The sequence below is a fragment of the Diorhabda sublineata genome, chromosome 2 (genome assembly GCF_026230105.1).
Source record: "Diorhabda sublineata isolate icDioSubl1.1 chromosome 2, icDioSubl1.1, whole genome shotgun sequence".
NCBI lineage: Eukaryota > Metazoa > Arthropoda > Insecta > Coleoptera > Chrysomelidae > Diorhabda > Diorhabda sublineata.
In genome coordinates, this window is record NC_079475.1 from 29256570 (window position 1) to 29280300 (window position 23731).

Genomic DNA, 23731 nt, shown 5'->3' on the forward strand with positions numbered 1-23731 from the left:
CACCTCACAATAGATCAACAACACTACGAATCGTCAAATAATGTATTCAATGATAGGTAGAGTACTTAAAATGGCGCTTTATTGTACTTTTGTACTTTGTACTATGTACTTTTAATCTACAAATAAATATATTTGAGTCTATTTTCTACAAACAACTATAGATAATCATTTAAATGGTAATAAATTTAAGTTTTTTGTATTTTTGTATTCCATCAAAGATTTATTGTAATTAGTTTTATTATATTGATTTCTATTTTTAAATCACTTTAATCAATGAAATACAGAAAAGAACTAATTTGGGTCCTAGCGAACCAGAGCGGACTAGTAAAAAATAACAAAATTAAACGAATTGATAGTAGAAAAAACCCAGTTATAATTTATACATTATCCTTTGGAAAACTATGATTGGAGCTTTGAATCAAAATCTGGATGATATTAGATATTTTTTAATTTTGTTCCTTGTGATTCGACTACATATTGGATTATCTCGTTGTAAAATGAACACCATTAAATTCCTAAATAAGGGAATGTATTGGATTCAAATATATTGGAAAATAAATTGATAGACGAACACTATACAGTGAATGGCTAAATTTTGGAATAATATGATTATTTTACAGAAACGGAAGTATCTTTGAGAAAATTAGGTAAATTTTTGTATTTAAATACTCACATTGCATAATGATTAGGTCATAGGTGATGATGAGATGACGTAATTCTAATTTCACGTGATCACTCATTCAATGATATAATACTTTTAATCAAACATCTACGAGGATGGTCCTAGAAGTACCTGGCCCATCAAAGAAAATTTTGGAAAAAAAATATATTTATGATTCAACGTAATCTCCTCTTAGCTCCATACCCTTTGAATAATAAAAAGGTCCTCAAAATAGCTATTAACTGCCGACATTACCTCTTCATTGTTGGAAATTCTTTGACCACCCGACCATGCGAAGTCTGGAAACATTGTCTTGATGAAATATCACTTTTTTCTTTCCCAAATGCGACCGTTTTTGCTTGATTCATTGGCTAAAACGTTGTAATAAGTTCGCATTATACTTACCTTTGGTAGTTTTATTTTCAAGATAGTCAATGAGAATTATCCCACACGCATCCCAAAAAACTTGGCTAGCAGATGGATGGAACTATCTTTGCCTTCTTTGGAGCCGGTTCTCCCTTTTCAGTCAATCGTTTTGATTATTTTTTTGTTTAGGATGTGAAATAATGGAGTCACGTTTCATCCATGGTTGTGAAACGGCGCAAAAATTCGGTTTTATATATGTGAAATATTGCCAAACAGTCGATGGAAACATCTTCACGTCGTTGTTTTTGTTACGTTGCGAGCAAACGCGGTAACCATCTTGCGTGCAGCTTTTTCATATCCAAATTTGCAGTTACTATGCGATGTACCGCACTTTTTGAAATGCCTAATATGTTTCTTCCTAGCTCGCGCACAGTAAAAGAATTCCATAAATAAATTAAATATATGCATATATTGCACAAAATATTTCGGTTGTTTTCCTACCGTCAATGATCAATGTTTCACAATCTCACTCCTCCTATTGAAACCGTCATCAAAAACTATTTAAAAATTTGCGGATCATATGAATGAAATTCATTTACCAATACTATTAATCTTCCCAATTAAAACTGTCGAAGACTTGTAGGTGCGATACTTCATCCAGAATACGAGGGTTATTTATTTTCTCAAGCAACATCTTCATTAAATAAACATTTGGTTTAATTCAGGAATGAAATAATTTGAACCTGGTGAGGATAACTAAAAGATATAGATAGATATTGATACATTCTCTATTAAAGGCAATGTACAGTAATATTAAGAAGTGCTCATTAAATATTTCAAACGCATAGGTTGTTTGGTAATAAAATGAAATATGGTTGCGATAGACTGGTGATACGAAAGAAGAGAAGAGTGTAAAAAACAATCTCCATCTTCTATCTACTCTTTATTGAGCGAAATAGAGAGTGCGGAATACTTTAATATAATTAAATAAGGCAAATATTGTTCCATAAATACCATGTTTCTTCACATTTATTTCGTTTTAAGTTCAAACTAATAATGGAAACTTTCCCATCTAACTACCTTGTAAACTTGTCCATTACGTAAATGGCAAACGGAACAAATATACAGTGCTTTTCAGATAAAAGTATCCACCTTTAATAACTTTTGTAATACTGGTATTTAGAAAAAATCCAAAAACACGTCAATTTATGTTGGAAGGGGCAAGCATTATGGCTTATTTAAACTTACTGGAAAAGCCACCCCCTCACCCCTAGCAGCATCCCCTTTATTTTTTTAAATTACTTGTCATATTTTTTATGTAAAATTTGGATACTCCTCTTTGAGCTGATTTCAAAAATGTATAATACTTGTAGGTTAAAGTGGTTAGTTAATGAGATAAACAATTTTTCTTTTAAGACCACAAATTTTACTTATTATTTACTTTCACCTTATTTGCCTGTACTAAAATGGGTTGTACAACAGTTCAAACTCTTTAATCTTGTTAACTGTGCTGTTTATTCTACTTAAAAAATCCAAACAACAAAAAACTCTACTTTTTATTAAAGTTTGACATTGTCAACTAGAATTGTAGTCACTATTGATAGTGTAATTTGATACATTATTTATTTTGTTTCTCTGAAATGGTTTACTCTTTGCAAGAAAGAATTGAAATTGTAGGTTTATACTACCAAAATAATAATTGTGCAAGAGCTGCTGCTAGAATATTTAACGAATTACATGACGGAAGACATGCAACTCATAAGTATGTAATTCAACTGATGGAGAAATTTACCACAACAGGGTCTGTTTACAATAAAGTGCATAAGCGAGAGGGACTCGTAAATAACGAAGCAATCCAAGTGGCAATTTTAGGGCAAGTCAGCTTAGAGGCTCAACAACCCCAATCGTTGTCAACAATAAGTAGAGCGATCGGTGTTTCATCTTCTACAGTTTTCCGAGTTCTACATAAATTCAAGTACCACCCATACAGTTAAGTTGGTGCACGAGTTGAATAAAGATGATTTTGATCGTCGTCTAGAGTTTTGCGAACCAATGACGCAAATTATCAATAACAATCCACAATTGTTAAACAATATTTGCTTTTCTGATGAATGCTCATGGTCAATAAATGGCTTAGTAAGTAGGCATAATTATAGATATTGGGCTGAAAGTGATCCACATATTATGCGTGAGTTCCATACACAACATCCCCAAAAGTTAAACGTTTGGTGTGGTATCCTAGGTGACCACATTGTCGGACCTTTCTTCATCAACGAAAATTTAAATGGTGAATCATATCTTGAGTTACTCAGGGAAGGGGTTGACCCACGTATTACAACAATAATAGAAAATGATGATAACCTTTCCGAAGATTTACTGGTATTTCAACAAGACGGAGCTCCCCCACACTATGCTATGCCTGTCCGACAATTTTTAAACGAAACATTCCCCGCTCGTTGGATAGGTAGAAGGGGGCAGATGATGGAGTGGCCACCTAGGTCACCGGATTTAACACCCCTAGACTTCTTTTTATGGGGGTATTTAAAAACAAAAGTTTATGCTACCCAACCAGAATCTCTGGATGATTTACGAGAGAGGATAGAAAATGAATGTCGACAATTAAATCCAGCCGTATTAAGCAATGTCAGAGAGGCATTTCAAAATAGATTATACCATTGTATGGAAGTGAATGGTACTCATTTTGAACACTTATTGTAACTTCATAATAAATAGCACAGTTAAAAAGATTAAAGAGTTTGAACTGTTATACAACCCATTTTAGTACAGGCAAATAAGGTGAAAGTAAATAATAAGTAAAATTTGTGGTCTTAAAAGAAAAATTGTTTATCTCATAAACTAACCACTTTAACCTACAAGTATTATACATTTTTGAAATCAGCTCAAAGAGGAGTATCCAAATTTTACATAAAAAATATGACAAGTAATTTAAAAAAATAAAGGGGATGCTGCTAGGGGTGAGGGGGTGGCTTTTCCAGTAAGTTTAAATAAGCCATAATGCTTGCCCCTTTCAACATAAATTGACGTGTTTTTGGATTTTTTCTAAATACCAGTATTACAAAAGTTATTAAAGGTGGATACTTTTATCTGAAAAGCACTGTATATCATTCATAGTTTGTGGTGAATGGAATATAATTAATTTCTTTTATTTCAGATGAGCCCTATTGAGAACGTTGTTCCAACGCTGGTTGAAGTGGTTTCTCAAGAAAATGTTGATTTAAGAAATAAACCTGAGAGATCACGGGACTTATTTGGAGTACAGCTAGAAGTAAGTTCAATATTTTCTATCATTAGCATAAATGCAAATTTTGAGTATACAAAAAATATTTAGTTGGGACATATGATTATATATTATAGATATGACACGCTTTAAGAAACTATTGACTCTCCAGACGCTTCTTATAAGGTTTTTAATAAATATTTTAAATAAGTGTATGAATTATTTGCTACTAGAACTTGTTAAGATTTGCGGTGAAAAATTTTATTAGCAAAGAAGTAAAAAGAACACTTAAAAATATTTTTAATCTTTCGAGGTGGTTGCCAAATGGTGTAACCGACATCTTGAAATTTTAAGTGAAACCCACCTAGTAAATTTACCGAATAAATACACTCGTTATATTAATGTTATATAAAGCTAGGCTTCAGTAGTAATTTTTCATGTGGGAAAGTGTGATTCGTTGTTACAAGATATTTCGATATCTTAATTTTAAGAAAATATACTAAAGAGAAAAATTTAGTTGATGATGAAGTTTCAAAATTGTACTATTACTAATGAGCGGGACTGGTCTTGATTCCGCTCTTGCAAAAAGTTAATTGAACTGAAGGTTGTGCAAGTCATAGATAAAGAGTAACTGATACAAGATTTAGGAATAATATTTGAATTGAGAAGAAAATTTTATTTACATATAATCGCTACTTACTCTAGAACCAATTACCATACTCCTTATTTACTCAGTTATACAAAGGATACACTGGTAGGGAGATCTTCCAGGTTTTCTTAATAAAAATATCTGCTGGAGTTTTTTTTAAAGAAAATCTGGAAGATCTATCATTGTGATCTGATCATTATCATTATGTTGTATTTCGGCAAAAAAACTATACTATAATTTTGATAATGATATCTGTTTCTCTTGGGATGTACAAAAAGAGGTCATAAATATTCGACGGAAGGAATCATAATAATTTTTTGAATGAGTTTTATAATACATTTAAATATCTTTCCCAAATTGCTGTTCATGTATGTTTCGTCATTAATATTGTTATAAGAAAGTCATTTTTATTCATTGTTTTATTTTATAAGAATCATCTAAAACTTATACATGTGTTTTTGAATGGTGTTCTGACGATCCTTGGATGAATTGCGTGTATCTGTAGATGAACTGTGAATACCTGATCCAATGATTTAATTCGTTTACAATAACTTTGTCACCGGTATATCATTGTGACTTTCATAATCTTTAGACTGAGTCATCCCTAAAAAGCAGCTGAAAACAGGGTTTCAAATATCGATCGAGGTTGTAGTTTTTGAGAAGTCAACCCAGTTGACGTTAATTACAATTTTAATTTATGATGATTGGGGTATTTAATTTGAAATTTCACAACTAAACTATTTGATTAGCGAACCATGTAGAAGCTAAACCTACTGTAGTGGATATTTTTGCACGAAAATCTTTTGGCAAACAATAATTGTAGAAATTTGTTGAGATTTTTGTTATGAAGTCTTTGACAGTGGGGTTATATCATGTAGGCACGTGAAAGTTTTGGATAGCATGAATGTTTTATAGTCATACTAAGTAAGTGGTGAAACTTGTTTTGTACCACCTGCAGGGAGTGGAAATTATGTTTGGTTCCTGTGTAATAACTGGGGCTGCGTATGTTAAAATTATCCTTATGACATGTTTGTAAAGTAGAAGTTTGTTTTGTGTAGAGAATTTACTGTGTTTGCAAATTAGAGGGTAAAGTCATTTATATTTCCAGGCACAATGTACCCTAGGTATTACTAGAAATATGGTTTGTTCGTTGGTGTGAAGCTGCAATTGCAATGAGCTGTTTTTCCCAGCTATACTTCTGAGTAGCAGGTACTCTGTTTTTGAGGCATTTACAGCTAGTTTATTGTTTCTGAAATATGGTAAAATTTTGATGTTAAGGTGTGTTTGGATATTTTTCAATGAATGGTTAGGATTTTTTGCAATGAATGGTTAGGATTTTTTGCCGATGACACAAAACAAATGTTATCAGCGTACATGGCTGTTAGAATTTGTTGGGAAGTGGGTAGGGCATATGTGAAAAGGGAATACAACAAAGGTGATAAAACTGACCCTTGCGGTACTCCAGCATTAATGGGGTATGGGTCCACCATGCTCTCGTTATTTTTAAAGCAAAATCTCCTATTAATCCAATAGGAATATAGAATTCTTATTGAATAATTTGGTACATTCAAATTTATCAATTTATTAATTGAATCTTCGATCAATACGAAAGATTTTAGTATGTGAATTTCGACCATGACTTAATTTTTTTGTCCTGTAAGCCTTCTCTAATGAAATTAAAGACTCTTATTATCTTAGCAGTCGTACTGTGACTGTCTCTGAACTCATATTGCTTGGAGGTATAATTTTGTGTTTATCTACAAAGTTTTGCAACCTTTTTAGAATTTATCTATGACCTTTGCAAAAATATTTAGTAGAATATAGGTTTATAAGTATCCATATAGTTATAAGTATTACATTTACAAGCTTAAGAACTACGTCCTAAGTCCAAGAACACGTATCAATCGTATCATACAGGAAAACCAAAAATATACAGTCTTAGTATTTGTTTTGCGTATCACTAGTATCACTGATATTTATTCTCAATTATCAGTTCTTTCTGAAGATTGAATTATGAAACTTTATCATTTTTTGCACATCGAATAACAATAGTTAATAGTTTTTGTTACGTTAAGAATAGAAGTTATAATCACTAATTCAGCCAACTTTCATATTTATTCACAGTTTTAAATAGCAATACATGCAACCGAGAAAAAATATTGTTACCACTTTCTTAGGAATCAAATCAGTATAACGAGGTAACACGCATGCAAGTTATTTTACATTATCTCAAATTAAGACATATTTAACTTAACCCATCGTTAAACGAATTATAATTATTTTCCTTCTCAAATATGCAACTCAACTCTCATACCCAAAATATGTTTCACATATTTCTTTGCATAATCAGTGCATATGTTCGTTTTCTAATTACAGTTCTTTGCGTGTATTTATAGCAGTTATTAATTTTATTACTTGTGTTGACATTCTGCATGGAATTGTAACTTTTTACGATATTCGTAATAATCTACATTCGGAAAATTTTTTAAAATAACTCTGTTCAGGGTGATTGCTTTTCCATTTGAAATATGAATCACTTCTATAGCGAGTGATTTTTAAAACAAAATATTTATATTATTCAGAGTTCCAACTGTGTCAACTACTAAATATTGTTATTGTTCTGATTTCCTCTAAGCACAATTGGGAACAATTCATCATAAAGTTAAATGCAATAAGATTATGATTGCATAGAACTCTTTCACATTCATTGGTGAAAACTATTATCTATTTGAATATTGTTGACTTTTTTTCGGTTTCTGTTATTTTAAGGATCTTCTAGTTGCTTTTCTGATATATGGCTTGTCATTTGCTTATTAACAATTCTGTGTTCGTTTTTAGTTTGTGTCTGCCCTTGTTTCTGCTGTATATGTTAACAAAGGTCGTATTATTGCATTACATACTTTCACTTTGCTTTCTTTTGTCACGAATTTATTTTTTTGTATAACTTCTCTTAAGCAACCACTTACTCTCATTGCTTATTTGTTTCGTATAATTTCTTTTACTAATTATTTCAAGTTCTAAGTAAATGTGATACCTGTCCTATTATATTTTCATCTTTCTGGAACTTATACCCACCTAGTTACAGATTAATATATATATCCATTTTGGTTTTATTTTATGAAACATCAAATTATCCAACTTTACTATTGATTATGTGTGGTTGTTAATTTGGAATTTTTGGAATTGTTGGTGATATTCATCCTAAATACTCGCTTAACACTGCCACTACACCAACACTCACAATTACACTGTGTGACGCGCGTTTCGATAACCAAGTTATCATCTTGTGTAGTGGTCATTATATAAACTATATCGCGTGCGTTTTCCACCAATTATATCAATCTGCTAAAATCATTTGAGTATAATAACACGTGCAACTTTGTGACTCACAATTACACTGTCTGACGCGCGTTTGGATAACCAAGTTATCGTCTCCAGGGACTAAACTAAAATCTGATGATCATTGATTCAACATTTAAGAAGAAGATGTCTGTTGTAAGTAAGAAATTGCAGAAGCTTAATCCGCAGCACAAAATTTCTTTGTAGCCAATCAACATTGTGGAAATTCTTTCTAACCAAAGGTTTGACAGAAAAGAGATGGAGTAATTGAATAAGGGTTTGGGTTTCGCTGTTACAGACGATGGCGATCTCAACGAATTGATTGGATATTTTGAAAGTTCCATTCAGTATCTTCCTCAAGACGCTAGGAATATCATCTAGAAGGCGTGCAGAAATCAAATTTTGAAAAATATATCTGCTAAGAGTAAAAAGACACCTGAATACTGTCATGAGGTTGAGGAGGAAAGCAGATAAAGGTAACAAGGTTGTTATAATGGACAGGAAGGATTATTTCGAGACAATGGACAACTTAATTAAAACAGGACCATACACTAAAATCTCAAGAAATCCGCTGAATAAAATGATCACAAATGTGAAAGAAACACTTAAAAATTGTAAGAACCTTGTCACCGGTACACTCAGGTATAAGTTATTCGTAAGTAATCCAACAATGTCAAAGCTCTATTGCCTTTCTAAAATTCACAAACCTGGGAAGGAAATGAGACCTATTGTTTCAACAATTTGTATTTTAAGCTTCTTTTGATGTAAGTTCCAATAATTTGGGAGCTGATGTAATAGAGAAATATTTACAGTTAACAAAATTAACAAAAATAGGAATAATAAGTAATAGGAACTAGACTAAGAATAGGTCACACTAAAATTACGCTCGAATATTTTCTATGTTGAAGTAACAAACCTATGTATGCAAATTGTAACCAAGAACTTACTGTAAGACATATACTTTTAGAATGTACATTATACGCGTCGCAAAGGCAAGAGTGTAATTTTCCAAATGACATGAAAACCCTACTAGGAAAGAATTGCGACGTGGATAATATCTATATGTATCCGTTAAATACGTCTTTAATTAACAATTTGTGATTATATTACCAATTCCATCGCAAATAACAAACATGATTGATGCGAAAAAAAGTTTATTATTTGTAAAATAAATAAACAAATTATATTATTTTTGCGATTTTCTCTAGCAATTGCACATAGGACATAAGTGCCAATTTGTTGAATTTAGTAATCTCTTCTACTATCTATTTTATTATGAATATAGCGTAATAGGGCTACACCCTCTCTAAAGCCTTTTTCCTGCAATTTTAGGTCTTCCTCCTATTTTATTCTTAAATATGATAAGTGTAATAAATAATAGGAATATTGAATCAACCTGTCAGCATGAAATATTTAAATGTGGAAATGAGTAAGTAAATTTTATAAAAATTTTTCCGTTAATTACTGACAGTTCATTTTTATATCTAACAAAAATTCCATTTTTTCGCAGAACTGCACTGATACCAAAAGTTATGTAGCGCATCACATACATTATACATATTGTAATTGATCTATAGATTAATACCGTTATGTCCAACTCTGTCAAAAATACATTTTACATCTCAAATCTGTTTACGTCTCTTACAATTTATAATTTTATCAAATACCTTATGTATTTTACGTTTCATAATATATCGATAGCGAACATATAGAAAACTTTGAAAGAAGTAAAAATTTTCATCAGTTACAATCAAATCAACAGAAAAACTGTGACAAAACAAGGATTTAATTTTACCTATTTCTTTCTGTTACAAGCAAAACATAATACTTCTGAGAGAGAAATGGTAATTATTATTCTATTAAAAAGATGTAAGTCGTTTTTGAAGTATTTTTTGCTCAAAATTTACTCTCACCAGAAGTAATTAATTGGCATTTGCACTTTACTTATTGATCTTCTGTGTACTCCGGTCTGCTCACCATTTCGATAGTAACGATTTTGGAACGTGAGCTACCTGTCTGGGGCTTATACCTTCTGGCTTTAAAAAGCTTGAATGTAAATACTGCCTTACTGATGAAGTGTTCCACTTTTTCTTTTGGTTTTTTGTAAAAACGATAGGAATTGTCGAGAGTTTCTCTGATGTTCTTCAAGTGGTAATTCAACAAACAGTGTCCAGTGAACGAATCAGTAACTCTCTCATCTCTATTTAATGAAATGGCCTTTTATTACAAGTTGGTAAAATTAGAAAAATTGTTTCATTGGGTCTTTCTGCATGTTTCCCAACTTTTTTATTACCAAGACATGATTGCTTTTTTGGAAACTCATAGAAGATCGTAGTACTGTAGTACTGAAATTAAATGTTATATTAACAAACGTTACAAGTTGGTGTCAGTAGTAAGATAATGTTGTGAAGCTCCGACTGGACAATTTAAGAAGGTATTGGAAAATTTTATTTGGATTATATACTGAAAGAAGTTAATTAATAAGTGATTCCGAAAGTTCTAGAATATTCTATGTGGAAATCAGAAGAGATACCGAATTTCAGGCTCCACTGATCGATTGAACATTGAAAAAAAGGAAAATAACAAGTTTTCGAGAAAATTATAGAATATTTTATCTAAAAACTAGACTAGATACCAAATTTTTCACTTCATCGATTAATGAAACATCAAAAAGGAATACAATCATTTTGTTTTTTTTTAATTTTTGCCAGTAGTAAGTAATCGAGCTAAAATATAGGATTTTTAAAGATGACGCAGGAATAAAAAAGAAAATGAAAACGAAAAATGAAAAAAGGTTAAGAAAAGTTAGAGGCAAGTCAAGAACAACTGGAACAACAACAACAACAACAACAACTTGGTAAAAAAGACCAAGATTCATCGGAGGCTCGTCAGAAAATGTGGAGAAAAGAAATGAAAAAGGCTTAAGATAAACTGAATGATAAAGTGGCGGTACAAGTTATCAACAATTAGTTTTTTTGATAATTTGCATAAGATACACACTCTACCATGATTTCCTTATTAAATATTAATACCAAGTTAAACATTTAACAATTGCTTACTTTTTTGCTAGGTTGCGTTATCAATTCTAAAACCATGACTATAAGCCACTTACCAAAATGTTAGACTCTTCCACCTGCCCTCAAAGGGTTTGGCGCATATTTTGCAACTTCAAATTAACCATAGGTATTGCAGTAGGAAAATAATAACCAAACTTTGCGACTCTTGAATTAAAGAGTACATGTAATTTTGGAAGCTGAATCTCATAACTTTCTAGATTTCAGATTGGAACTCGTTGTCCTCTTCTAGCAATTTTCCACTATATTTATCTTTCTGGCCCTTATATAACTTAAAAACATCCAAACACACAATTTTTGAATACATAACTCCAAAATTCTTCTGATATGCTGTGCCTAATACAAAATTCTCGAAAATGAGCCCCTACCTACTGATTACAAAATTATATTGGAGTTTTCTACTAAATCGTTATCAAGTTGAGACAAAGTTTTGTTGACATAGAGTAAAGGAAGCTGCTTTATTAAAAGAACTCTGAAATTGGAATTTTCTCTGTGAATAGTGCATCTTTATGTTAAAATCTTTCAAGTTAATTTAAGTTGAGTAGCAGTGTAATAATTTTACAGAATAACTTTGAATCAGGTCACAGTAGACAGGTAGACCACTCTGTATATATAAAAAGTAGGCGATACGCACGTGTTGAGGACATTAAAAAAATTCTACACGAAACTTGCCGATAAAAATCTGAATAACTGATAGCGCTTTCCTGAAATTGCTATACCGCATTAAAGTTAGAAAAAGAAGAAAGCAACAAAGAAAATGCTTCCGCATCAGCTATTTAAACCACGAAATGGTAGCTTGGCAACCGATACAAACATATAATCATGCATTGATTTGCTGAAAAACTGGCTAGAACTGGAAAATAATCGATAAAGCTGAATGCCTAGGTTTTCGCCGGGAAAATCAATTTTCGTATTGACATAATAACTTTTATTTATACCCCAGGAAGAAAAATGAATGAAAATCAGTTGAAAAGTTCCATTATTAACCCTTTTGATTGAAATTTTATAATATGGAAAGTTGGATAGGAGTGATATTGTCAATCAATAAAATGGAACAAAGACGACGACTTTTTTATCTATCAACTCATATATAGAGGTTTGGCTAATCTCCTTTCACAATTTCCTAATGCTGATTACGCTTTCATCTACATGAATATTTGATGGAAAGATATATTCCATAAACTATTGAATGTTTATCTCATTTATTCAAACTATTGACACAGTGGGGTGATTTTATACAAATGATGTTTCTCACTTAATTAATTGACTCAAATACTTACACTAGAAAATATAACTATGCACTAAAAACTAAACTGCCCGCTATTTATAATAATTATCCACTGACACTTAACTATTTGAATCTTTACTTTTTACTATTTCGATCAGTTCACTATAACATTCAATTATTTACTGACTTTCTGGCTGATAAAGTAACGGCTATTTATATACAAAAAATTCTCGATAAATCTGTACTAGATAGTTAGCAAACAAGCAGGCCTTTCTAGAAATTGATTCTATAAAAAACATATAAATAAACCGCCTCATAAGAAACAATATCAAAGGCTTCCGTTTATTTCCAAATTTGTACCGGGCGCGTTCACCGAATTTTCGATTCTATAAAATTAAACAGCCTGAATCTCTAGCTAGCTGGTAACATTAGCCCCTCCTTGGAAGGAAGTGCCTCCTGGAACTTATGTACAGGTACAGCCGATACTGAATGTTTAAATCAACAACAGGGTCCATTCCTGCACTTTCCGGTCATATTAAAGGCACCGCTTTCAGTAGGCGCTGATGACGGGGTGTGGACGCCGGTATCCTGGATTATCACCTCTACAATGCTCCTGGTAACTCGCCAATCCAACTGGTTATTCGCAATCTTGATTATAGCCAGTTTTTTACCAGGAAGTTACCAGGAAGAAGATGTACAACGATTTGTGTTTGAGTATCAGTATCCTGCCAGCTCCTGGGATTTACTCTTCAAGTTATTTTAATCACGCAAATTTCTTTCGGGTCGGAATGTTGCTAGCAAGCGAATAATTTTCCGGCAGAGAGAAAAAATCTCGTTGTTGTTCTATATGACTCTATATTTAACTGTCCCAGTACCTTCGTACGCATCCATAAATTTTTCAAAGGCAGGGTACGACTCTTCTAGAATATGGTTCACTTCTTCCTCCTTCGAACGGCGCTAGTCGATTTTGGTAGACTACTTTCGCTTTTCCATTGGGGATTTTGCTTATTCGATAGATGACATCATTGATCCTTTTCTTGATTAAGTATAGACCTTCCCAGGTTTTTTGTAATTTTAGAGAGAATCCCCTTGTCCTCATAGGATTTGGCAACTGTACTCTGAAACCACCGTCTGTGTATTTGAACGAACCAATTAGTGTTTGTCATCCATTATTCTTCTCGATTAGATCACATTATACTCTCCCGCTAGGTCTTCTCCAGGCCGGAAGGCAAATTCTAGTTCACGAGGACACCTCGTTTCATGTCTGTCTAAACAGAATTTCACCGGTGGACTCATTAATAGCAGATCGATAAGCCGTTTCAATTAGAATAGACATGGATCCCAATCTCTATGGTGGCAGGAAACTACTTTGAACAGATATCTGCCAATTCTCTCGACCACTTGATTTGATTCTGGATGTAATACATCTCCTTCATTTTCAGCTGTTCACTAATTTCCTGGAATACATGGCAGTCAAAGTTTCACCCTTGATCACTGTTGACTTCCAAAGGCACACCAAATCAGTTGATAAATCCTTCCTCATAGTTGAAGCTGTCTTTATTAATATAGATATCCTATTTGGCTGTATTCAAAAGTTCTTCTTCTTTCCGCTAGGGCAGCTATTTACAGAATATCTTTATCTGATGCACTCATTCAACGACATAAGGAAGCCGTTTTAATCTCCAAAAACATTACGAGGCGACTGCAAGCATTTGGAGGGGATTCATTACAAATGTAACCAGTGTACGTCAGATATCAACATAAATTTCATTATAATCAATATTTCATCACTCAAAACTCGTTTTTTGGAGAAATTTTTATTTTTAATCACACATTTAAATTTCTATTTTCTAATGAAATTTTCACTTAATTTTAATTTTCAATCACGCATCCTTGAGATTCCGAATATTTCTAGTATTCCAATCAATATATTTATTTTTTTATTTAGTAGAAAATTAATTGTAAATTGAGGTTTTTCGGGTAATAGTTGAGTCTTCGAGTTTGGTGCAGATCTTTATTTTTGCAAACGACAGCTTTGGGATAATATAGGTAGTGGAAGAAGCTGGAGATATTAAGTGAAATTAGTGGAGTGGTATTTTCCTATGGAAGATTACAGCCTCTAAATTAGAAGCGGTTTCCAGAAACACGATTCAACTGAAACTACTTCAAACATGTATTTTGGTCCTCCTGTCAATAATAAGTCTTTCTAAGTAATGGTGTTATGAGTAAAGGGAAGGATAACGATCGAAAATAAGGCTTAATTATCCATAAATTTTGGTTCCAGCGAAGCTCTGGTAAATTCATTGTAGGAGAAAACGATTTTTTTTCATGACTTAGGGTGTGGGTCAAGATAACTTAATTAGGAAACGTGAGATTCCAGAAGTAATGTAATTTGTAATTTGTCGTTGAGGAGCTTGAGGTATATGTATCAGTTTATAATATCAATAAAGTAATGGTCATTTTATTATAACCCATAAAATAGTCTAACCTAAAAAGGAAGTACTAATTGATAATTCTCTTTCACAAATGATTCACATTCAATTGATTATACTCATGAGATAATTGTGAATCTTGGATCTATTTAGCAATGTGTTCATAATTTTCAACAATTAATAATAAGCTCGTAAGTCATTGCTATTCCCAGAAATTGAAAACATCCTATAAAAATTAGTTGATGACTTTATTATTAGTTAAATGGACAACAAACCTGACCCAAACAAAATTGTTTCCTCTCCTAACGATATATTAATTTTTTGTTGTAGGTAACCAGTTTACTTTTAGAAGCAGAAAGACGAAAATTGACTGTGCTTCAAAAAGAACTCCAGCAAGCCTTGGAGGAAGGGGGTTCGATTAAAGCTAAGGAACACCAAAAACAAGAACTTCTACTGGCGATAGCGTGAGTCTTTATTTTATTTTAAAATTCCATTAATATGAATTCGAAGATACAAATTTAATTCCTTTTTCTAGTGCTTAGTTAACAGTGATTGTTTTCTTTTTTTAAATATATTTTGAGACTAAAATGAGGTAAGCTTATCTTCAGCTAGTGACATCTACTACACGCATGGATAGATGGGTGAGCTGGCTGGAACAAGAGTATACAAGCTGTAAGGGGATAAAGTAAACATCCGTCTTCTAGGAAGTGACGCTTTTATCATGTAAACCGAGCTGGTGACTGTACTCAACGCAGCCAGGCTTGCTACTCAAAATAATAGTTACATTAGTCTCTAATTGAATTACAAAATGTGGCAACCTTGGTTTTATTCCCATATCGTCCTCGACTAGTACTTCCTTTGATTAGAGAGCTAATACAAATAAAAGCTTCACTGAAAGTCATAAAGGCATAATACTGTATTCGGTAACGAATCTTGATTCTATTTAGGTGTCCATATTGGCCGTAGGAAGCCGCCGTGGAGAGTGACGTTATATTGGATTTACTGTTTAAAGACAGTACTGTTGAGATAATGGTTCGAGAGGCTGTTTTTTATGGTATTCGCTCACCATTTGTATGTATTTTAAGCGGTATAACTAACAGTTGAGCATTATATCGATGATATTGTTCAATCCACTTTACTGCATGTCGAACTATAAATTTTATCGAAGAAGATGATGTTAATGTTCTCTAATAGCCATATTGATTATCAGATTCAAATACAGTTTAACATGTCTGAGATATGATTGGAAGAAGACTCAACATTTTGCATTACTGTTCAGAGCAACGCAGAGCGTATTTAATTTAATTTCCGAATTTTGTTTTAATTTGTAGAATGTAGATGTGAACACTTATGAAGATCTCTATTGGTTCTACTAATTCTGCAAAAAAACATGTTCGCATTTTCCGATATCTACTCTTATATATAACGACGGAAAATTCATGTAATATTCCTAAGTAATTCTAGTTTAGCAAAGAATCTTATTAAGATCGTTTTTATTATGAATGGTTTCGGCTTCATTCACTATCATCTTATAAATTTTAAATATGTCGTTCCAATTCTTTTTGTGGTACCAAAAATCTAGTGGGCCAAGCTTACGAGTCTATCGTAATTGATAGACAGCTGAATACAAATAACTAACAACAATAATAGTGAAAAGTGTCTGAATAAAATTAGATTTCGTGTTCACAGTTCATTATACCACTAATCGCCAAGTGAAGTGAATTATACGTTATTTCTGTGATAAATACGAGACCCAACTTATTATCAAGATAAAATTTGGAATGAATATCTAATTAATCACGAATTAATTTTTTTCTCTACGTTACTTTACTTATAATATATTCACACTTTACCACACTACATACATTGAATTCAATATTTCAAAAACAATTCTATAATTAGTGGAATAATTCAAGCATCCACCAAAAATTCCATAACTTTCTATCACGCAGAGATGGATACACAACTATATGATTTCGTAAGTATCTCCATAAAAAGAAATCAAAAGGAGTCAAATCAGGGGACCCAAGCGGTCATTCTATTGTTCCTATTCGACCAATCTACCGATTTGGAAAGACGTTGATCAAGTAGTTGAATTCGAGGATCAAGAAGTTTAGAAAAAATTCTAATTATCGAGGTCCTGTTAAGGTTTCTTCGAAAAAGTATTGTCATATTTTTCGTAGCACAGTACTGATAAGTTTTAACAAAATATCATTGAACTCAAAGAGTACGGATACGTTGCATCGATAAAGGTCGAAAGCGCAACACGCCACGCCACCCCACGCCACGTGTCGAATATGTGTGCACATGTTTTTCCATTTAATTCACTTGTCTGCGTATACACTCAGCCCACCACACGCCACTCCATCCCACGTGGTACGATTTAAATTTCTTAGATGTATTGAATTAAATGGATATATGCATATATATTTGACACGTGGCGTGGGGTGGCGTAGCGTGTTGCTAGTGAGTTTCCTTAACTGCGGAAGTTATAGAGAAGGTTCACGTCTTTCTCATTGAATTATAGCTAAAGGTTAACAATTTGGGCACTTAATTTGGGTTTCATTGTACTTAATAAATTATACAACTGTATCAATAAAAGTTCATTAATTTTTTAGACAAATACAAACATCAAGTACTCAGATATATTGATATGGCTGAAAAGGTATTGAAAAGACAATACTCACATTTCCATTTAAAAATTAGCCTCACATAAACTGTTTTCCAATAAATATCGACGTGTTTCAATATTTTTCCTTAAAATCGCCGGTTTATGAAATAACTAATCTATTTCTTTCATTTGTACCATACTGTATATTTTTATCATAGATTATATATGGTTATTTCTACAAAAAGTAACACTATCATAGAGTTATTTTTCGAATGTTGTGTATAGTGGGAATATTTTTCCCTTCAACTTTCACTTATGCTTCTTCTTTTCATGCTTTTCCAATATATATATTTGGATAAAAATTTTATTACATTCCAATATCCATTTTATGATGGGGATTTGGTACAAAACAAACGAAATTTCTATTAAACCTCTATTTATAATGTTTAGGTTTTTATTTTTTTTTAAATCATAGCATCTTTTCAGTTAGTATGTTAGTTATGTCCATTATCCCGAAAAAACCATGTTGAATTGAAGCAAATTGTTATGTCATCGTAATCTACCTCACCCATTTCCCCTCAAAAACGGTATACTTCCAAATTGTGCTTTTTGTAATTTCCCAAAATCTATATAACACAGAATCACAAACTGAAGTTGCCTACAAAATAAAATATATAAAATACTAATTCAAATTTTTCCAAAGATATATTCAGTTTACATTTATTACATAAAGAAGCAAGTGTAAAATATATAAAAATTAATGGATACAATTAACCCTCGTAACATTCAGAGGCGGCATAAAGCGTGGGCGGTGTGGCACCAGACTACTATCTTGTGTGACGTCATTAGAAAATCTTTGGATCCCAATATCTCTGCTGTATATTAGGTGATCATATTTTACAGGTAATCAATATCGAAAATAAATTTTCGATTGACCGTAAAAAATTTCTATGCAGTATTAGCAAAGATACTAATAGCAAAGATACTAATTACAATCATTAAGAAGTTTAGTAAAATCAAAAGTAGAAAATTTCTGTTTCTCCAATTATTTAATGTCCAAAGAAGTATAAGTAATAATTAATGAATGGATGAAACTAATGAATAAAAAACTGATTAATTTCAAGTGATTTTTTATTTTATATTCTCTCCTTCTTGCACCATCTGAGGGCCTCGCGAAATGTACCTTGCCCACATTAAGTTTAGGTCTTGCGCCGCCACTGGTAACATTACATTCCATCCTTCCAATAGATATATAACTACATATTATTATTACTTGAGTTTTACATATCATAGATAGTATTTAAAAACCTGAAGTAACATTTTAAGAACTTAATTATTTATCTCAAGATAAATAAACATTAAACTGGTTTTTTTATTAGCCATTGTCACGTTATGCAAAAAACCAATTAAAGCGCGATCACATCACTGACCGGAAGAAAGGTTGACTTAATAACTTATAACCCAGTTTAATGTATCAACGATATCTCTCAACGACTTGCTAAAACAAAATATTTTACGATTCGTATCACAATGGAGACTGATTTCAAATTTGAAAATGATAAATTTACTAACAACGAAGCTTGAAAACGTTACTCAATTCATATAATATTGTATCATTTCTAGAACTACTTCCTATTTCAACAAATTTGAAGGTTAGATTATTTATGTACAATAATTAGTAGCATATTTACGAACCTATTTTGTCTTTTCCAAATCTATACAACTATCTAAATGATGATATTGTATTATCGAAGTTTATCAGAATCTATATAGAAGTGATCTTAACAAAATTACTGATTCCAGGGCCGGATTAAGATTTATAAGGCTCGGGGCTCCCTTAAGGAATTCGAAAACTTGGACCTGGGGCCCGGGGCTATAGCCCCCCAAGCCCCTAGCTTATCTGCTAGGCTGATCAACATATTTTGTAACATTTGAGCTTTAATAAGAAATTTGGACGTATTCTCAACTTTCACAAAACGCTTGTTTTATGTATCGGTTTGTTACGTACAGTCAAGTTATTGATAGTTTAAATTTACTTATTACTTCTAAAAAGTTAGAAAGGCTTCGTTATAAATTTCCAAAAAATTATTTGAATTATAGTTATTAATAGGTGGTTATGACATTTTTTTATCAAATTTTATTCATTACAGTTTATTTATTGGAGAAAAACAATAAACCAAAATATATTCATACACAGTACACGTGATCAGGGTAGAAAGCGCCGAGCATGTAACAGGACCGCACTTCGCAATTAAGAAATAATTTGCGGTTTCATACAACAGATTAATAATATAAATTATAAATAATTGAAGTTTGGAATAGATATGAAGTGAACGACTAAAATATGGAACACATTTTTTATTCGAATTTTTACTTTTTTCAATCAGATGAGATTGAGTTTCCACTATCGTCAATATTTATAATAAGGGTTCAACTTAGACATCAATAACAATCCCTATATTCCACAACTTTTTCCTGAACATTTTGATTACACTTTTTCTAGTTTTCGAATATCAATTTTCTAAAGAGACCCCATCCATTTCCTCGTGATAGTTCCCGTTTTTTTTTTCTATTCAAATTCCCATAAAGCTACTCACTAAAATAAAATTTTCCTATAAAACCAGACATGTATAAAACCAAACATAAAATATGCTGATAATTCAACTCTCTAGATTTGTAATAAATATGGAAATCATCTGAATCAACGCAATAATAGAGAATAGTAAGAAATATTTTTAGAAACAACCTTCTATTTAAATCAAATTTTAGAGGGCTCACAATGTGACTTTAGACATGGAAGAAGCTCAAATAACTTATTATTTACAATTAAACAATTAAATAAGAAATTAATAAATACAGATAAGGAAATTCATTTTTGTTTCATAGTTTTGGAGTATCCCCAGTATGTCCAGCGTTTACCCATGTGTGATCCAGGCACAATTCTTCTGATGGCGCTCCTGATAAAATCATCGATTGAATTGTTAGTTTTTTTTTGATGGATACTTTTTTCGGTCGGCCATATTTAGCTATACTTTTTGCAAGGCCGAGTACAGCTAATGTCAACAACCTCATCATTAGTCTCTGTGTCAGACATGTTTAAGAAAATCACGCAACAAACAAATATAAACAATCTGAATGCAGTATGATAATGCTGTGTCTGTACAATACCTGATATAGCTTTTTCTACAAAAAGTAACGATACCGCGCCACGTTGAGCCTGAGATTTGACGTGCTGACCACGCACTGATCATTGTCAATATAGCTTTACCTATCTTATAACCAATCCAAATTTATATCACAAGAAAGATAATTTCAATATTTGAACAATCTTATTGGCTGGCCTGCAAAAAAACGTTCATGAAAAATTATTACCAAACAATAAGTTTTATAATTGAAGCTATGTAATAAATGCAAGACAGAAAGTGGGAAATCCGAGGTCCAAGTAATAGAACAGAACACAACATAGCAGCTAAACACCAATGAATCTTCCACGAAGAATACTTCCCACACAATACACTTTACATATTACAGTGGACGTGTAGCTATCCTATAGTTACGAACTCATCAACTTTTATAGAGCGTCAAGCCGGTTCTCTTTTACTATATTAATCAAATCTAAGTTTTATGGATCCGCCGGGTATTTTTTGTATTTCTTGGAAGGTCTATTTATATATTTGTGGCCTATTTACATTGTTTTTGTGCCTGTTTTTATAAAAAAAATTTCTAAGAAGACTTTTTTGTTTTTTCACGTCAAATTGAAGGCCAAGATTCTAGAATGTGATGATACTGTATACAAAACAGTTCGAGGGAGTCAGTAAACAATTAAAAGTCATATTGAACACATCAGCATAGTGAAAAGTAAACCAAACGGTGTATTTAAATAAATTAGTTTGTTAGTTAGTAATAGTGAACAGTTTGGTATGAGTGTTAGTGAATAGTTCTGTGTATAAATAAAATACGTAAGAAAGATACACTGTCTTGGTGACGTTAACTAAAACTATGATCTAATTTTCCATTCGAAAATTGAGGATAGTATTTTGCAGCTATACAAGAACTCTTATTTGTTTTACTTATTAAGCTAAATAATGAATGACTTTCGAAAATTAAGATGTGGGAGAAATAGTTCATCAAGTATCTTTGTGACAAGTTTCTGAAAACGTGACCTGGGCTTCATGGCTTTGATCCAGGACATTAAAAATACTTAGAAACTTTTGTAAATTAAGAACATTGGTAAATATAAATCATTTAAATGCAAATCGAGAAGCATAAATAGCTGAAACTATGCCTGAAAGAAGAACAAAAGACACAAAACAGAAATAAAGTGCTCAATACATAATATTGGGATGAATCTGTTTTTTAATTCTGTTAATTTTAAGAACACTGAGGGTTATTGTAATACAGGATGTTTAAGAATATAAAATAACACTTTGTAAATAAATCTTCATAATGACTATTTCAATTTTTTTTTAGTTTGGTAAGAATACGATCGTGCGAAGATTATACCATACTAATGCAAATTGAAAAAAAGAAAGACTTAAAATATCAAATTAGCTTGTAGCAGTGAGAGTCATTGCAGAAGTTAATCAAATTTATTAAAAAGTGTTGTTCATAAAAGGTCACGAACTTTTCATGTGTAGTTTTCTTGGAATCATCTTTGTCATAAGCATACGAGTATATTTGTCATTGTATCTCAAGCACAGTCACAGATATACAGGGTATTCCGGGACTTGATAAAAATAATTCCGGAGTGAGTAGATAACATGAAATTAATGCTGTGTCATAAAATACGGCCCCTCGTTTATGAGATATAGGCCTTTAAAGTTGCGAAATTAGAACTGTTATTCAAGTATATTTTCTAAATTATACATTCGAATATTATGAATTTTTAATGGATGATTACGTTTTTCCATGTAGTATGGTTGACGGAATAAATAATTTTATTCACTACTATCTGAAGGCCTGTCATTAATAATTATCACATCATTATTTAAAGTTTCAATATGGTAGAATTTACCTTTATTGAATATGCTGCAGCTTACGAAAAACAGTTTTGTCTAGCGTACGCAAAATGTCACTACAATTTAACGTACGAGGCATATTTTTTAAGTAAGTACCGTTTTGCGATTCCACGACCGCAACCCCAAGGTCGGCATTCCGCACATGTGAGTGTTTAAGTTGCCTCCGACAATCGTCCCGCCGATCGTGAAGTACGGGCTGTTATACGATTTATTAGTGCTAAAGGTGTAAAACCGATCGATATTCATCGCGAGATCTGTGGAGAAGAAGCAACAATCCATGGAATGGCGGCATTCATCATCACCCAAAAAAGTGAAGTTTAAGCAAACAATTTCTGCCCGGAAAATCATGTGCAAAGTTTTATGGGATAGAAAAGGAGTATTGCTAGTGGAGTTTCGGCCTTGTAATGAGACAATAAATGCAGCGTCTTATTGTGAGACATTGAACAATCTGCGTCGTGCAATCCAGAACAAAGACGTGGCAAGTTGAGTAAGGGCATCGTTTTGTTACATGACAATCCCGTCCACATGTGGCTAATCGGACCAAAGATCTCATCAAATCTTTTCAATGGGAAACTCTAGATCATCCTCCCTACAGCCCTGATCTAGCGCCCAGCGACTACCATTTGTTCCTGCACTTGAAGGAACACCTGGGCGGTCAGCGTCTTCAAGACGATAACGAAGTCAAAACAGTTGTGATACAGTGGTTAACAAGTCAGGCGGCAGAATTTTATGTGGAAGGTATTCAAAAACTGATGCCACGTTATGACAAGTGCATCAATATTCACGGAAGTTATGTAGAAAAGTAGATTAACGTTAAAATAAAATTATTACGATATCTTTGCACTTCTTTTTTTAATTCCAAAACGGTACTTATTTAAAAAATATGCCTAGTATCAACAACAACTATTTATAGGATTGATTCTCCAGGGACAATTTCTTTACCCTCTTCACATCCAGAAAATGCATGTCATGGAAGTAGAGGATTTCCCAGCAAAACTGGCTTAACCTCGATAGTTTTTAGATAAACAACGAGTTACATTTTTTGGAAAATAACTGTTACTCATGAAGCAGGTGTGTGGCAGTGTGAATAGTCATTGCCTCTAGAAGCAGTTTCC

The 23731-nt window shown here is 32.3% G+C and overlaps 1 protein-coding gene across 1 annotated transcript in view; it reads left to right on the top strand.

Annotated features, from left to right (window-relative positions):
• LOC130440858 (ras-GEF domain-containing family member 1B-like) overlaps positions 1–23731 on the top strand; it is a 551095-nt gene that overhangs the window by 203780 nt on the left and 323584 nt on the right. Inside the window, exons 2-3 of the mRNA XM_056774235.1 lie at positions 4200–4313; positions 15318–15451. Coding sequence (XP_056630213.1) covers positions 4200–4313; positions 15318–15451 — 248 coding nt within the window. The remainder of the gene's footprint in view (positions 1–4199; positions 4314–15317; positions 15452–23731) is intronic.